The sequence below is a fragment of the Aquila chrysaetos genome, chromosome 10 (assembly GCF_900496995.4).
Source record: "Aquila chrysaetos chrysaetos chromosome 10, bAquChr1.4, whole genome shotgun sequence".
Lineage (NCBI taxonomy): Eukaryota > Metazoa > Chordata > Aves > Accipitriformes > Accipitridae > Aquila > Aquila chrysaetos.
The window spans coordinates 41,537,633-41,555,898 of NC_044013.1; the positions used below are offsets into that span (position 1 = coordinate 41,537,633).

At 47.5% G+C, this 18,266-nt stretch overlaps 1 protein-coding gene across 2 annotated transcripts in view; it reads left to right on the top strand.

The window, feature by feature from the left end:
- Positions 1-16,164, top strand: part of AATF (apoptosis antagonizing transcription factor) — a 56,867-nt gene extending 40,703 nt beyond the window's left edge. The window contains exons 12-13 of one of the 2 annotated variants that reach the window (XM_030028214.2): positions 14,930-15,020; positions 15,069-16,164. In XM_030028214.2, coding sequence (XP_029884074.1) covers positions 14,930-14,993 — 64 coding nt within the window. In that variant the 3' untranslated portion in view covers positions 14,994-15,020; positions 15,069-16,164. Of the gene's footprint in view, positions 1-14,929 lie in introns of both variants that reach the window. The other variant, XM_030028213.2, reaches the window with a different exon arrangement.
- Positions 16,165-18,266: the final 2,102 nt, after the last annotated feature.

The window sequence follows — 18,266 nt, forward strand, 5'->3', positions numbered from 1 at the left end:
TTTGTGCTTTGTGAGAGAGAGATGTCATTTGTCTGTTTGCAAAATGGAAACCAAATACCTGCTGTTCTTAGACTGTTGCCTTTTGGGATATTGCACAGGCTTCTGGATGAGACCTCTCCAGTAAGCTGGCACTAAGACGTTTTGTGTCCATAATAAGACCTGTGCTGTTTCATCATGCATCTTTCTCATATGTTCTTTACTCTTTCTTTTTTTTTTTTTCCTTCAAGTGAGAAAACTGCTCTGATTTCTGAATATTATCTAGATCCTCTCACCACAAAAATAAATGTGTTGGATGTGTAGGGTGAAAGCTATGCCTCCAGCCATATAAGGGGGTGGTCAGTTCTGCCACCCCCTTACCTGGATCATAGGAAGAGAGGGACAGAAGTGGCTTGGGCACTATGAGATTAGACACAAACACTTTTGTCTGTTTGGAAAATGGGGTGCATTTTTTTTTCTTTTTTCTGATATGTAGGGCCTGAGCGAGCAGGTATCAGTGCTTCCCAGCTGGCAAGGACCTCCTTACCTGTATGGAATTGGTGTCTTTGCTGTTTTGGATAGCCCCAAATAAAACATGGGGCAAGACAGAGACATTCCTAGTGGAGTCGTACCATCCTGTAGAAATGGTTCTGGGATGTGCTGCTCATTCCCCCCATTTTTTGTCTGGGGTAATTAGCAGGTGGCATATGTGCGTATAGGAAGAACCAATTCATACCATATTCATTAATAACATGCATGACTCTAATATTTCTCTTAGTATTATGTCCAGTTGACTGGTTACTACTTATGCTTTGAGAATTTCAAATGAGGTTAGAGTGTCTGTCATTTTTTGCGTATACTACATATTGCACTGTCCTACAGGTTAGGCAGGCATACAGACCCCTGCTCTGTCCCCAGAATGGAGGCAAGCTTAGCTTGCACGGAGTGTGTGTGAGCGGGAGGAAGGTGAAAAAAAAAAATAGTGAGACCGATCCTAATAATCTAGGAGTTACCGTACTATGTTTGCTGTCCCCAGAGGTGACATTGCTTCCTCCTTCGCAGTCCACCGCACTCACTTGTGTTCCAAAAGTTGCATTGAAAATGCATTCTGTAAGCCAAAATCCTCCAGCAAGTCAATCCAAACGTGAAGTGCATTGAAACAGCTGGGACAGTGGAGTCGTTCTGCACGATAGCCTTCTTGGGCCTCAGCTACACTTCGTCTGGCTGCCATCTTCATAACCCTTATTCCCCTCGCTTCTCAGGAGGCACCTTGAGTCCACCACAAACTGCACGGGGTCTGGCTGACCCTCAGAAGCTATTACAGCTAATAGGATGCTATCTACGTTATGCTGTGTCGACATAGTTATCATTGTGGTAGGGACAGAGTGTTTGACATTTGGTTTACTGAAAATGTCTCCTGGGGGTTTTCTCCACATTGAGCGGGTTATTACATCGCTTGCATGTTTTACTGATTCTTTGGTGGCAGCAGTGTGGCAGCAGCTGCTGCTGCTTATTGTCTGACTGCGGGAACTTATTTCTTACATTAAGTTTATTAGTCACTTTGGAGGCCCGCCATACTTTCTGTTAATGGCATTTTAGTCGCTTATCTCCTGATGTTGGTTTAGCCGTCTAGAGTGAGACTGTGGGTTGATGTGCTCGCACACCAGCAAGTGTGCCCGAGGGTCGTATCATGTGGGCAGCTGTATCCCATTCTGCCAAGATGAGGCTTTCGAGCAAGCCCTGGACGTGGATGGGGCAATGCCGGAACCAGGCTGGGCCGGTTCTGTTCCTAGTTCTGCCAGTGGCTTCATGGATGACCTTGAGCAGGTCGCTCCGTGTTTCTGTGACTCTGATTCCCCTTCTGTGCAATGGTGGTCTGCTGTCGAGAAGTGCCTGTAAAAAACTGGTTTAGTAATAGTAGTAGTAGTAGTATTTCATTTTTTAACATACGTAGGAAAGCTTTTGTTTCAGGCAAGAGACAGATGCACAAATAGAAGCCTAAGCTTTCCTCACTGTTTGCCAAAATGCCTGCCAGTTACCTGTAACACAGAGAATATGCCTTACCTTTGCCTACTGCAGGCATTACAGTCTTCCTTAAGCAGTTTCTCTGCAGCTTCCTCCCCACGGGATGTGCTTTGGCATTGTTTAGTCCTAACGTTGAGCTTAAATTTCCCTCTGCTGTCATCTAAGCCTATTATTTCTTGTCCTGTTCAACGTGGGCTTTAGGAACAGATTCTTGCTTCCTGTTTGCAGCGGCCCTGGCACATTTGGGTGGGCATTCTTGCTTTGCGCACTGAAAACCTGGGCGTTACTTAGCTTCGCTTCCATCTTTTCGTCCCTACTTTACACCATTTGTGTTTGCATCCAGACATACAACATATTCACAATACTGGAGTGGCCAGTGCCTGAAGATTAGGCCTCTTTAGGTGTTTTGGTTCAACTCTCCCAAAATGAAGATCCCTGCTGCTATCAGTAATTTTTTTGAAAATCATAGCCACTGTCTAGGGTTCATTTCACATCCCTGTTTAAAATGCCCCTGCATTTGCCATGGGCCGTAATACCTCTCTAGCAGCACACAGCCGTACTGGAGAAGGCAAGAAGAATTCAGCATCTGCTTTAAACTGCAGGTGAATTAAAAAGAAAGGGCCAGGCCTGTACGCATGAGAGGGAAGCAGTAATGATAACAGCTCTCCTTTGTGACAGAAGAAGGTAATTTTATTGTTTGCAAGTGTGAATTACTAGACTGAAAATGCAAGTATACACTTCACAGTGATGTGATCATGCTCAGAGCCATTTTTTTTTTTCTGGTCAGGCACTTAGAAGGCACGACCCCAAAATAAATACACATCTGAACAACGGGGCGCTCTGTGTTGTAGTGTGAGAAATTTTAAAGTGTCAGTGAGCTGTATATAAAAAAGGGTTGTAGAAACAGAGCTGGCAGAACATTCCCCTTAAGTTCTACCGGTGCCTACAGCGGCAGGTAGATAGCTGGAAAATGCCAGTAAATAAATATGTATGTGCAGATGTGGATGGGCAGAAGCCTGGGGGGGTGGCATAGAGTCCGAGGGGTGCGTATGGTGGTGTAGTTCTGGTTCTTCCTTGGCTGTGCAAAGTCCTCACTCCCCATGATGAACTGCATAAGCCATTTGTCACTGGGGCAAAAGCAGAGGGGAGTTGTCCGTGACTGTTGTCTTGCTTTGCTTGCTGTAAGTGCTTTTGAAGGCACAAGTTTGTGTATCACTGTAATACCTTGCTGTTTTCTGTTTATTTAATTAGCTAATGCAGCCTAGGAATGCATTTGCGGCCTGATTCTCCTGTACATTTAAGCCATTTTACACTACTCTGGCTGTGCAGAGAAACCTTAAAATAGTGCAAGGAACTGCTAGCACTCACCTGAAGGTCCCTGTGTGGTGTTGTCATGGCTGTGGGATGCCCAGGACTTCTGGGAATCTGGCATGTCAGGTTTATCACTTGCCGCTGCCACTGGCTGGGGAAACAAAGAGCCAATGCGTGTGAGAAGAAGTAGCCTGAGCGCTGCATAGAGAAGGGGATGAACAGTCACTCCACAATTGTTTTACAGCCTGAATTTGAGCAAAGAAACATACAAGTATAATAACTGCCTTTGTCAACATCACTGCCACCTTCTTTCTTATTCTTGCTGCTGGTTGGAATAATAGCATTCGTGCAGGCAATTAATCTTCCACTTGCCAGTTTTTCATGCACCCTACGCATGGGCATGGCTGTTTAACCTTGTGCTCACATATATTATGTTGTAATGTGTGGGACACTGGTGGCCTCGAGCCCTCCTCTGTTTTAACCCCTCTTTGGTAGTATTTTAAAACATACACTGGAAAGTGATTTTTATGGTTATCTTGGGGTATGTGTTTATAGACTTAAATACATTTATTGTACTCTTGGGCCAAGGCTTTTCTAATCGGTCCAAGGTCATTGCTATGTAAATGGGCCTGCCCTAAGACGAGGAACCTGAAGGCGAAAGCTTGAACGTGAGTGCGCTGTGATGGTTGTCCAGAGGAGAGGGTAGCTGTCTTGGGCAGGAATTACCCAGGATTAGAACAGGGTTGATCTCTCTTTGGTTGTGATTTCACCTGCGTTTGAGGGTGGCATCGTGTGGGTGCCACTTCTTAGACTTCCCTTGAAATAAGCTTTTCCCATCTTCATGACCTAGGGTACTTTGCTGATCCCATTGCTCCAGTATCCAGCATAGCGCAATCATCTTGAACATAATCATCCTTCAGTACCACCATGTGCAACAGAACTGGGAAGATGCCAGTCTTCTCTGGTTTACACTTTGAGAAATGAGGCACGGAGAAATGATAGCCCATATCTCCAAAGGCATTTGGGTCCAGAAATCCATGAGTCAAGAGCCTCAGTGACTTGCCAAAGGTGCCGCAGCAGGTCAGGGCTAGAGCTGTAGTTGAACCCACGTCTTCTGTGCGGTCACCTTCAGTTGGCCTAGCTCTGAACAGCCTCCTGGTTTTAGGAGATCAGACATCTGCGCACTCGCAGAAAGCTCCTGTGCTAGGTAGATGTATTTCTTTATGGGCAAACTGAGGCTAGAGATTCCCACTGAAGGCCTGCAGGTCCATAGACAAGCGAGCGTATTTTCAGTACGTGCAGAGTTGCCATATCTGCAGGAGTGGATCCTATAAACAGCCTAGTTGTGGCAAGGTCAGGTAAAGTCTGTGTACCTGGGAAGAGTTGTGTGTGGACTTCGGTTTTGTTATATCTCTCTGTCAGCTTTGATATATAGATCTTCAGGTCTCTGCACTGTATGCGTGTGTGTGGAACAGAAACTAGACACAGGCACTTTAAAAAAAGGTATAATATCAAATTACTGCTAAGTTTGATGAACACGATTATTTCACCTCTGGAGGACAGTAACTTGCAGGAGACTGCAAGTTCTTTAAGGACACAGATGTTTGGTCCAAACACCTTTATCTCCCAAGACGACTCAGGTTATTCTGACAGGTAAAACAAGATTGTGCAAATATGCAACAGTGATCTAATCAGCTGGAACAACAGCAATATTTTAACTGGCGCTACCTTTTAACAGCATCATTAAGGGCTCTCATTACTCTTTTATTAGAGGCTCACTCTATTTCTTATCAGATTACAGAATGAACATAACTCATGGCACTGATTTGATCTCTTGTTAAAGAGGATTACAGCTTTGCATTAACTTGGATTGACACGGTTTATAATTTGCTGTTGATACACATGCTGGCGGTGTCACATGTTTGACCCCCTCCCCACAGCACCGCTGAAGAAAAGGACACCCATACATCATCATTAAAGATGGCACCCAGTGCAGAAATGGGAGGCAAAAGGAGGCTTTTCTGCGGTAAAGTCAGGCAGGACAAAAGAGACGTGTTCTCAAGTGGAAGCTGAAATTCAGAATGGGGATTTGTAACTGGGTGAAGGTGGGGGAGACTATATCGGCTTTTAGGTGGGTTGTCTTTTACGTCAGCAAATGGAGGACTTTGTATCCATTATGAGCCAGATTAGAGGGAAGATGGCCATAACGGGACTGTGTCAAACCATGCAGTTCCACCACAACGTGAGGCACAGAAGCGTTTCCAGGAGCTGGGGACATTTCCCCTGCGCTTCTCAGACCTCTCAACATTGTGATTGTCACCAGTTAGTGAACTGGTCCCTGCCTTCGGGCGGTACTGATCATACCCCACCAGCTGATGGTGTTAATTTAGCCAGATAACCTGTTTGCCTGGGGTGGAAGTTCCTTTATTGTCACGTCCCTGGTCTGTAGGAACCCCGGGCAAATGGGGGGTTCAAGCTAGGGCTGCGTGTCTGTGTTGTGGCTCCCTTCTTCCAGCTCCTCTGTACTGCCCACGCGTTGTAGGGCTCGTCGTGGTGCATTTCCTCACGTATATTTTTTTTTTAGCATATGGTCAAGTTCCAACACACTGTGCTTTACCATATATGCCTGTATATACATACATACACATATGGATAGTCTCCCCATGCCTGTGGTGGTACGTTTTGTGTTTGACTTTGAAAGCGCAGACTTGCAAGGCAGCAGAACTGGGCTCAGGGCAGGAGTCACTGCCTGAAATCCCACGGCCAAGTGCAAGAAATTAAGTCCATGACTCCACAGTCCCATTGGCCTCAGGTCATGCTTGGTAGAAGAGCATCCAGCCCACTCTTGTTCTTGTACAAGCAGACCAGTGCCTGCTGGGAATCTGAATTAAGACAGATTATCCAGCTGCCAGTGAGGTTTGGATTAGAGCATTTCCCTTGGATTCAGCCAGGATGTTGTGTATTTTCCCAATCAGCATTCTCACTCTTGGACTTAGTGCAGTTGCTTTGTCACAGTGTGTCTTCCTGCAAGCAGAGGGGGGTACGTAGTAGGAAATCCTGGTATTAAAAGATTAATTTACTTATATGACATAAGAGTTTAGTATTTAAAAAAAAAAAAAAAAAGGTTGGTGAGATACCAGCCTTTAACTTAGCTCACTTTGTACTTTGGGTATTAAAACACCATGAGACTAGATTAATAGAGGAATTTGGGCTCTGTGATTGTCAATCCAGTACGTTCATCACGACAGAAGTCCCTGAAAGGAAGCAAAGCCCTTCTTTCTGGAACAACTGAACCAGCGGCTTCTGTGCTGCGTGGCACAAACCTCAGGTGACCGTGTTGGTGTGAGAAAAATTATTCTAAGTTTATATAGACACAGCCTGGAAGAAAGGTTGTTCTACTTTGTATTGGCTTTGTTTTGGGAAACAAAGGGAGTAGCACTAACATGGAGGGCAATCTCTCAGCGTGTGCAGTGTTGTGACATTTTAGGGAAAACTGGTGTTTCTGGCATGAGTCTAGGAGTGGGAGGGCAAGCTGCCTACCTGGGCTTTCTGGCTTCTGAAAGAGCCCCCTGGTATGGCTGGGACCCTCTCCGGTCTCTTGGGGGAGATGTATGGACTCTCCTGGGGAGGTGATGTGCACCCTGCTGCACACCCTGAGCTGGCTCGGTCGGGAGCCTGGTGCTCAGGGAGGGGGAGATCTGAGCTGTACTGGGAACCAAAAAAACCACACGTGTTGTCCTGTGAAACTAAACCTGCTTGGCTTGATTGTTGGTCCTGAGGCACCGTGGCTTCGGTATCGTTCTGCCCTTTGTGTATCGGGATTTTTGGTGGATTTTATCCCCTAACCTTTGACTTAGCCTTAGAAGTCAGCTCATGTAGATGCAGTTAAGTATCCCATATCGCTTTTAACCATAGTTGTTAGAAGGGCTGGTATTTGAGCAAGGAGTTTTTGTATGTTTTGAAGCTGGCAGTAGTGAAGTGGTGTACGTGACCCCGGTTAGTGCCAATGGGCTGAAATCATCGTGTCCCAACATTTGATGTTTGACATCCCTAGTAAGAAGACAGACGCCTCTGTTATGGAAATTTCCTTTTTAAAGGGAAAAAAAATAACCTGTTAAGAGCTGCAAGATGATTTGTCGTCCTTCCTTTGTGAGACAATTTGTCTTCTCCTGCATCAAATCTGTTATAAAACAGGCAAGCTGTGAAAGAGGGAAATCATCCTAGGAATATGGGATGTTAAGGTACACAAAGAATGGTCCCATCCGTGCGCCTGTGTGCACGTCTGCACAGGGCACTTCGCATGCAGCATTACAGTGGCTGCTCTGCTCAAATACCCATTTAAAAACAGAGACTGAGAAGGCAACATTTTGTGAATTTCATGGGGAAATTAAAGCTGCTGGAAAGCATGCCAGCGGAGCAAGCTGGAGGTTTCTGCATGTCCCTGTGTTTTGCTACTTCTCCAGCCACTTGTCCACATCTTTCATGCTTTGTGCTGTAAAAGCTCATACGAAAACGTGACTGCTATTGGGACCAAAATCAGGATGAGAGAGGTTGCATCTCTGCTCCCCTTAATACTGTCCTGAGCACAAGGCAGGTCAATAGGCAGGTGGCTGTGTGCTGGTGTAAGGGGGAAACGTTCAGAATTGGTGACAGAGATGGCAGGTCTGAACCCCCGGTCTGGGTGAGTTTGGGGGACGGTACCTTGAGCAGCAGCCATTCCGTCTCTCTGCTGTCCTCCTGCTCCCCACCCCATCCCCAGATCCAGCCTCAAAATGTGCAGAGTCCCTTTGTTTAGGGCAAGAACCAGCTTTCTGAAATATTTATAAATCTTGTGCCTGGTCTCATGAGACAAACCAGAGGTCACATGTCACCTTTCATAATTTAAAGCCGTGGGGCTAAAAGCATTTGCACAGACTTGAAGGACCCAATCCTGACCTGCCTGAGCGAGAGGGAATTGCAGCAGACCTTTCTGAATCTCCTTCAAGCGCCGGGCCACGGTGATGAGAGCCGTCTGGCTGTGTAATTTATAGCCGGAGTTGCGCGCTCCGGTTTTGGGCCATGGCGGGGAAGCGAGTGAGAGACTGCCATCTCGTGGGCCTGCCTTCCTGGCCAGCACCGCACAGCACCGCACCGAACCGCACCGCACAGCACCGCACAGCACCGAACCGCACCGCACCAAACCGAACTGCACAGCACAGCACCGCACCGCACACCGGACACCCAGCAGCGCTCTGCTCTGTGTTCCAGGCCCCTCGCTTTAAAAGACATGGGTATTTTAATTCTGCTTTGACGATTGACGCTGCTTGTTTTGCTCCACGTCATCAACCGTAGCGCGGGTTTGTCGCTGCGGCAGTACCGGAGTGGGGAATGCAAGTTGGAAGGTGTGGAATACAGAGCCAAATCCCACACCCCATGTGCTGATTTAGGGTAAGGCCTTTGACTAGAAATTGAGAAATAAAGGGCTTCAGCTTGTTTTATCTTCCTGGGTACCTGCTCTGCTTGCTGGGCACCTAGTAGTCTGAGTTTCACACCCCTCGACAAAAGATTTCTTAGGATACAGACAGAAAGTTTTCCAAGAAAATGATCAGCCATCTGTTCCACAGCCAGCTTCAGTTTTCATCAGGAGACGCGTGTTTTTCAGCCTCCCTTTCTTCGTGGGTGTTCATGTTCTACCTTTTGCCGGTTTTTGTGAATTAAAAATTCATTGTTCCCAATGGAGGATGTCAGTAGGAATGGGGTAGCTATAGTTATTTCAGTAGTGCTTGTGGCATAGTCTAAATTATCTTTTTTTTTTTTTTTTTTTTTTTTTTTTGGCCTGGAAGAAGAGAAGTAAAAGGTACGTGGTAAAAGGTAGAGAAATTTGTTGGAGGGTATTTTTACTGAAACAGCACAGCAGTGACTCATGCAGTATTGCTATATTAATAACACTCTGACAAAGCCCCACCAGAAACTCAAATTTCCCCCTTAATACTGCTCTTCTACTAGTTCACAGAACTATATTTAAAAAAAGAAGTAACATAACTATAATTACACAAAATAGGGCAGGCTTAGCTGTTCCCCCCTCCCATGTGCAGGTATGTAGTTGTTTTCCCCTTTGTATATTTGGTGGAATAGTGCTACTGCAGATGGGCAAAGCAGATTTGGGGGGAACTATTAACAGTTTTTACGATTTATATTTTGATGATTCATATATTTATCAAATAGCTATTGCTATTAATATTGACCCGGGGCACTCCTGCCCCCTGTCTGTGTGTTTCCTTGCTCTCTGTTGCAAGGATTTTGGCTGTAGTAGCAATACCTGGGATTTGGAGGGTGGTGAAGTCTGCTGGTCAGTTAGCACCCAAAGCTCACTGTCCGAAGTAGCTGTTCTTTTTATTTTAATTTTTTTTCAAAACACTGGCGTAGAGGTGAAATGGCCAGTTTGCATGGCGGGGAGGTGGTCAGCGTTTCTGCAGCGCCGTGGAGTGGGATCCGCACACGGGGCTCGGGTTGAGCTGGGCCTTGGCACCTCTTCTGCGCGCAGCCAGCTCCTTTGTCTGCAAAGCTCACCGTCGCAGCAGCGTCGTGACAGGGGCTCCCCGCAGCCGGGAGCGTTGCCGTGACCGTGCCAAGGGCTGCGCAAGCCTTAAGCCGTGAATGGGAAGACGGTCGAGCTGCTGGCTTGGGGGTTACGAGGGGAACGCCCTCCCCGGGGTCCGCAGCGTGGCTGGGGTGGCGAGCAGTGCAGGGGCATCCCTTCCTTGCTCTTCCCACGAAACCGGCGGAGCCACAGCCGAGTTGCAGATTGCAGCGAAAACAAGATTCTTCTAACGGCGCGGGGGCACGGGGAGCGGAATAAAACGCCTCCCTCGCGTACACCTTTTGTCTCGGACTGCCGGCGCGTTGAAGGAAAGGGCTGTACAAACTTTCCAGGTGCCTGCGGAGCGGGCCCTGGAGCTGGGAAGGGGTGAGTGCCCGGGCACAGCGCTCCCGGTGCATCGAGCACCTGTGCCGTCCTCTGCCTTCGGAGTCAGCTCAGAAGAAATGCATAAATAATTAAGCCAAGGTACTTACACACACATGTTTTATGGCAAATGGCTGTGTGGTTCGTGATCATTTTTTCCAGAAACAGGTTTTATGATAATATAGTAAAAATATTAAATTAGAAAATGCCTCACTAAGGGTGATAAAACCTTACTACAGTGGAAATAGGTAATTATCCCCTCTACAGCCTAAATGACAGTTTAAAAGAAATAAAAATGTTAGTGCTCATTACTTGCTTTTGTAGGTTGCAATAAAGGGTAAGTTAAATTTTAATTCAAGGAAGACCCCTGTATCGACCTGCTTCTTCCACACTCTCTACCTGAGGTGTAAGTACTGTTAATTACTCGCATAGGTTATTCCTCAGCACATTGCTAAGACCAGTACCTCTTTGTGCTAAAGTCACCTTTCCTTCATCTGGAGGTAGCGGACTTGCAGTGGGGTGGGTTGTTTCAACTCAGTGGCTCAAGTCTGATGTTTAATATATGTGGGTGGAGGAGAGAAATTTTATATTTTTTAACCAAAATCCAAGTTCATTATGCGTAGCCTTAAGGGGGCTGAAAGTATTAAAATCCACACTTACCCTGGTGAATTGAAACAGAGACAAGGTTAAACCTGGAGGATTGATGAGTTTTACTCTCTGCATGGTTAAATCCTGCTGAGGGGAGATGCTGTAGAATAAAGGTAGCCTAGATGATGAGAAGAGGGAAAAAAAAAAAAAGGTTGGGTTACGATTTTTTTTTTTTTTGCAGGGTGAAATATTTGTTCTGTTTCGGGGGTGGTGGGGTTACCCGATTTCCCTCCTTCTCCTGTCACTCTCTGCCAGGGTGTCTACCCGTGCTGCGTTATTATCCAAACAGCTCCACTTGAATTTTTTACTTCAGCAGAGGTTGCCAGCGTCGTGCCCGGCAGGATGGGGGCCATGGGGGTGCTGGGCTCGGCGCTGCAGGTCCTGCCTGCCTGCGGCTGTGGGTGCAACCCCTCTTTGCACCCATGAAACCTGGGGCGCGAACGTCGGAGTCTGTCAGTGCTGGCAACAGTTCTCTGCTGGCAAAGACAAATTCTTGCTTGAAGTCTCCCTGGGCCCTGCTTGTTTGAAAAATGACTGTTTATTTAAAATCTGTAGGATTGGAGCAAATTCAGCACTGATCCCTGAACTCTTGTACCTATCAGAAGACTATCAAAAAACAAAAATGAAGACAAAAGCCTGTGGAGACTGGTTCTCCACCAGTGGGAAAGGCCAAGGCAGGCTGCAAAGAAACATTACTTTTGGCTTTTCCCAGTGAAAACACAGAAACTCTTGCTGTCTTTGGCTAGTTTCTGTGGGGTTCCCCAGAATCTGCACGTTGTATTTGAACTTCCCTACGTTACTGAGGACCATAAAAAACATGAACACATGTATAAGAGGAGAAGGGCATATGTAGAGAAACTGCAGGCGGGAGCCCCTCTGTGCGGCGGAGGTGAGGTTTGGGAGCAAGTCCCCTTTGAATTTTGCAAAATGCCTTTGAGGCGTGTTTGGCAAGCAGCCAGCGGTTTCGGCAGGTTTGAAGGCCGTTACCTGTGAGCGGGGCTCGTGGACAGAATAAAAGCAGTTTCTGTTGGTGGCTGGCACCAGGGTGTGGGCGAGGAGCAGGAGAAGACCTGCGCGCAGTTTGCTGCGAGTGTGCGCAGTGCTCGGGCTGAACGGGGTCTGCCTGGGAATGGATTCGTGCCCCTGGCAGCACTTCCACAGGCTCCGAAACAGGATTTCTTCAGCCCAGCCTTTTGTGTTGCCCGAGCGACTCAGCGGCCAGAGGAGAGCGTGGGGTTTATAGCCAGGACAAAGGATATCCCCACACTGGGCAGTTAACGTCGGTGGAGGGCAGCGGAGCCATCCGCAGCGGGAGCAGTGGATCCTCCCAAGCAACAGCCGTGTCTGCAGAGCCACGAGATGGATGAGGACCGAGAGCTGAAACAGCGTTGGGGTCGGCTGTACAAAATCTGTGGGAGAGCACGCAGAGCGCTGCAATCGTGTGGAGACCGTGTTGTTCCTTAGGAAAGCACGAAGGGATGGGAGTGAGTCCATGTGCGAGAGCGGGGTGTTATTTAACAGCTGAGAATCAAACTTGTCTGTCTGGTTAGTGGCTGTGTTGCCTGTGCCCAGCACGTGCATTAAAACAAACAAAACTGCAGGAATGGCACAGACTAGAGGCTTCGAGCCCTGAGCCGGGGCAACAGCAGCATCCCTACGGTAGAAGGGAAAATGGAAACAATCCCGAGAAGAGGAGCCGCGAGACCCTGCTGGCGGGGTTCTTCTTTGCAGAGATGCTTTCCTCTGGCACAGGAATGAAAAGCCTGGAGTCTGCCGCTGTCAGCTTCCCGAGGCCTCATGTGGCTCCCACTACGGCACCTGCGGGCTGGAAACCAGTGAAGTGGGTGCATTTGGTATTGTCATTTATCTTCCTTAGATTGTTTTCCTCAATGCAATTAAGTCACCCTTTTTAAAACAAGGCATATACCAGAGAGAGGGGAGAAAGAATGAAATCGGTGATGTTTCGTTGAAAGCACCCAAGCCACTCAGCCTCCGCTGACAGGAGCAAGCCGCGAGTGTTTGTCAGCTTTGCCCACCTGAGTGTGAAATGATCTTCTATCAAAACACCAGTTTCAGCTTTTCCCCCTCTGCTCCCGACACGTGAACCCTGCTGCGGACAGGAACCGCTGCGCTCTGCCCAGGAATTTCATCGAGATTGCAGCAGAAGTGGAAATGTTTGCTCAGTGTAATGACGGGGTCTGAGCCGAGCCGGCAAAGCGAGGCTGGAGGGCCGTGATTGTGGGAGGACTAAATAGCATCGCTCTGCATTTTCCTTCCGATCACTTGACGGAGCCTTAAAGTTGCAATGTCCTTGTTGGCAGTAGCGCCGCTTGCCAGCTGATTTCTCAGTTGAAACGGCAAAAACGAGTTACGTTTATCAGTTAACAGTCAAGAAAGATGGGAAATGTTGTAGGCTTGGGTGAGGCATTCCTCTCCCTCCTCCTTTTTTTTTCTTTCAAGTGTCAAAGTTTTCGGCTTTTCATGTATCATCAGTTCCATTTTCTAGAAGTGTTTTGATTTTGCATTTGTGTGAAACTTGTGTGCACGCTCCTGATTTAACACAGATACTCCAGTTGTGGTTTCATAGTCCCGGCTGAGCTTTGTGCAGAAAACACGGCGCCAACCATTTTGTTAGGTAAGGAGACGCATCCCTCACCAAAGACTCATTTTCTGAGGATAGAGCCGCTGATTGGTTAATTAGCTTCTAAATGAAAATTAATTTAAAAGAGATGTGGCCCTGTGAATTAGAATGGTTTCTTGTCTCAGTGGTCCATGCACGTCCATCCATCCTCCTGCACTGCTGGAACGGATACTTTGTTCCTTGTCTTTCTGGGATTAATGGCTGGCGGTTTTCTGCCATCACCGTTCAAAACTTAGAAGTTCCTTCTTTCACAAGGCTGACAGGTAACTTTCTGCAGTGGAAGTGTCTGCAAGAAGCAGACAGTTTTCAAACCAGTTGCCATCTTTTATTGATCCATGAAGGAGCAAGGCATCAAAGCAGTCCCTAGCGAGAGTGGGCCCTGGTGTGGTCTTAATTGAGGAGGCAGCCAAAATCACAGTGTCATCTCTGTCAGGTCTGAATTTCATCCTTTGAAGCCGTGTTTTACTCATTCTTGAGTGGTGGAGAAGTCTCTTTTCTCTGCCTGTCCTGACAGTTTTCCTGGCCCAGCTTCTGCAGCAGCTGCTTTCCCAGGCGCTGGCCCTGACGAACCATCGAGACGGTGGCCCGCAGCAATGGGCTCGTTCAGTTATTGCTCTAATAACCCTGGCCGTTAGCATGCTGTGAAGGAAAAAATCCCGTCCTCCGAGTAACCAGCACTTCGCTCTGTGTGTTCCACCCTCTTACAACAGGCTGTTGCTTTAGAAAGCGCGTATGTATGTAGAAAATAAGGCTCTCCCAATGCTTTTTTCTTTATTTCCAGAAATGCGTGATTTATAAAACTGCTCTCTCCTTTCCCCCATCTCTCTCCGCAGGTTACTTTGGTTCTAAAATTAAAGATAAATAACACTTTTTTTTTTTTTTTAAGGGGCAACTTGCCTCTGTTATCAGAATTGCTGCATATGTGATATTAATTGGAATCTTGTTGCTGGGTCATTTTCATTGTTTGTCAAGTACCGTCAAGTCCAAGAAAATGTATGAAAACTAAATTATAGTCCCACGTAGACTGTCTGATTGAATCCTCCTTATGGCTCTGTGGTCTCGTACATCCTATTAAAATGTTCAATCTTGTTTTCTTACTTGAAGAGCCTGTCTGTAAAGGGCAAACTTATAGAAAACATCATTCTCTAGAGATACGGTATCCAGCCACACTGAAATATTTACATACTTCTGTACTGCGTGTGATTGGTCTTATGCAAGTTCTCCCCTTTGCCTGTATTTATTAATAAAGAAAGATTGCTGAATGCATTTTTAATTATACAAGGCCTTTCATTATAAGGAGTGGATGGTTTTGCTGGCAGCGTCTTGCTCCCATTTTGACCTTGAAAAGTAACTTTTCCCCCCTTCCTCCTTCCTCTTTTCGCCAGGACGGAGCTTTATCGTTCGCTGTTCGGAAAACTAACAAGTCCCGAAGAACCGGCGCAGAATTAGCGTCGGCCCTTCGCGCCAGGATCGACCGCGCCGGATCGACCGCGCCGGCAGGCTCCGCACCGCGCACCCCCGGCCTGGCCAGCGCGGGGGGGTTCCGCTCCCTGCGCTCGTGGGGTCACTTACAGCTGCCCGGGAGCACCCAGAGCAAGGTCTCTCCAGCTGCTGGTTTGTTCCCAAAAACCTCACTGAAGGAACATCAAATACGGTTACTGCTAAATCACACAGGCTCAGAAAGAAGCGGGGGGGGGGTGAGGAGACATTTAGCCTGGCTGAACACCCTCCTCTCTAGCTTTAAAATGAACTCTGCTTCCTCCCAAAGACAATCCATTTTTAACAACTATTCTCTTTAAATTCCTGACCTTGATTTTGCAATATCTGCTCAGCACGGGCACAGTGTTCTGCCGGGGGGGGGGGGGGACACGCGATTGAGACCAGCAGGGACCACCAGCCCCCCCTGCAATCAGGTCACCCACGTCTGTATTAAATCCTTTGAGATTTTTATTTGGGGGACTGGGGGGGAGGGGGGAGTGTTTAAGCGTGCTGTTCTGGTCGTTGGCTGCGTATCTGGAATGTGTGACTTTTTATTTTTCACCGAGTCAAGAGGATTTAAATGTCATTTACATAATTAACATGGCCTTAAAACAGAGAAAAGGTGCTCTCCCTTGCAGACAGCCAGAGCTCCCAGTTCTCACTGCTGTTTCTGAATGAGCGCTCGCTGCACACAGGGACATTTGCTGACTGGCGATGAGCACAACATGGGGGTACGTCTGGGGCTATTTCTGCAATTAGAACATATTGGTGAATTTTTCAGTCCAGCATTGATCCTGTACGCTTAATTATTTCTGCTGATCATGACTCTGAGCCGTCCTGTCTTCACCATCACCATGACACGCTATTGAAGGATGCCAGCACGAATGTAAAACTGGCCAGAGGAGATGACTCACTTGAGGGGTTTTGTGGGGTTTTTATATCCAAAGGTCAGAAGCCAGAAATTAAATCCCAGTAAGGGGAATTTGTTAGCCTGCTGTGACCAATCTGAAATGGAGGTTATCTTGCGTAAATAACATGTGCATATATATGCGTGTAAGATGGCCATTGCTTGTGACCACATGAACTGCGCTGTCTTTGTTTTATGTTTTGTGCGCTCTAATTAAAATGCTTTGTAAACTGACTGGCGAAGTTTGATCAGTGCAGAAAAGGTACCAGCAGCCACGGCCTCTCTTGGCCCCACCAGCACAGTGTTATTTAACCGGCATCTCCAGTTAAATGACCGGCGTCACTTTGCACAGAGCCGGAGCTGTGCGAGCAGCAGCGAACAGCCAAAACATGCCGGGAGTTTTAAAAGACCGAGAGGCAGGAGCACTGCGGGACTGGGGCTGGAAACTTTTTGTGCAGCTGGAGTCATGACATGGGGAAGTTTCTGCAGGGACCTTGTGTCTCTGAGCATCCATACGGTGCCGTGGGCCCGTCACCGCTGAGCTGAGCTACAGGCACAGGGCGGCTGCTACAGCCGCTCGGCAGCGACCGGGCAGTGGGTGTTGTGCTGATGACACCCAGCACACATCACAAAAATGCAAAGGCTTGCAATAGTATTCACATTTTTTTGTTCACCGACTGAAAAGCCCCATTTCTGAACTTCTTAGTAAGACAAGGGCTTTCTGGGGTTTTTTTTCCCTGCATAAGTTAGAGCTTACCAGCTTTCCAGTGGGCAACTAAATTTTACTTTTAAATTATTTTTTCTTATTAAGCTTAAATAGAAATATATTCAGTTTTTAAGTATGTAACAGATCTGTATGGAGGGAGGGAAGCCCACTCCATGACCCATGCTTCCCCAGCAGACGAGGCTCAGTGTGCAGGAGCAGCTGATCCCATCTTGTGTCTCCTCGCAGCGATTACCCCTTTCCCTCTGCTCCTGCAGTGCTGCCCCCCCGTCCTGCCTCTGCTTGAAAGGGGATGTATTGCAACACATTTTTAACGGTTTTGTTTTTTTTTTTTTTTTTTTCCCTTAGAAGACTTTTTATGTAGCTGCATTGTTGCACTTCACTGTGTCCCTGGAGCTGCCTGCAGAGCTGATACTAATTAATCATTTTTGCACCTCATCATTACAGATTTAAGTCTCCCTTCTAGTCACCTGCTTCCAGTAAGTAGCTTCCCAGTACCTTCGATATCGTTTGGAGCAAAGGGTCCACCCCAGCAAGGGAGAACCAGCTCAGCTGCAGAGACTTGGCTTGAGCAGTGGGTGGTGTGTGAAATCCTGGGTTTAAAAGCAGGAAAAAAAGCACACCTGTGTAGGTAGGCATGCAGTTTTAGCTGAATTCTATTCTCTGGCATAAAGTAGCCTGGGGACAGCCCTGTGCAGTCTAATGTTGAGGGGCCTGTTAACCAGTTATGGAAATATTTCCTTTGGGCAAGGAAGCAGCGCGCTACCCTGGGAGGAGTTGTGAGGTGTTTGGGTTTTTTTTGGTTGTTTTTTTTTTTTTAAAGCAGGGGGGAAGAAGTGTGATAATGTTAAAGCCAGCTCCTCTGACCAGTGCACCCAGGAGTACTACCTGAATTTTTGCCTGTTCTTTAGGCAGCTGCGGGCCCGGTGCCTCAGCACTGGCTGTGCCAGGAGGCTGCACTGGCTGTGCCAGGAGGCTCCACGAAGCCATCGGAGCTTTTCTTTTCCCTGTTCCTCACTGGTGCTGGTCCTTAGCCCTCTCGATCGATGCAGGGAGAGGCGGCAGCGGAGGCCAGGCTCCCTGCCCTGTGGAAGAATGTAGCATTTTTCTTGGCTTCAGGAAATAAGTAAGTGCCAAGGTGAGTATTGACTTTGTGTGGAAAACATACGTATCATGGATGAATAAATCTTTATGCTTGCTTGCAGCAAAGCAGTAGCTGCAGCTCTCAGGGAAGTGCATTGATTTCTCCCGTCCCCCTCCAGCTCACAGCTCTCTGGTCAAAATTTGCCAGGCAGAAACGCACTAAATGTCACCGTTGGCTTCTCTCTGCTGCCCTTTCTATTTCAGGACCCCACTAATGACTTTACATACAGCAAAGAGCCCAGCGGTGATGCTCATCCCTCCCATGAAGCTCACGCGAGCTGCGAGAGTCACAGGCAAAGCACCGGCCGGGGAGCTGAAGGGTCTGTGGCTACAGGGAAGGGCTGATTTATTTTAAAAGACACCTGTACCAGGGTATGGTGAGCAGCAGTCCCATGGTCATTAGCGAGCCGGTTTGTTTAGTTTAGTGTGAAGCCTGTCAGTGGGCTGCTCCAGTGCGAAGGGCTTACAC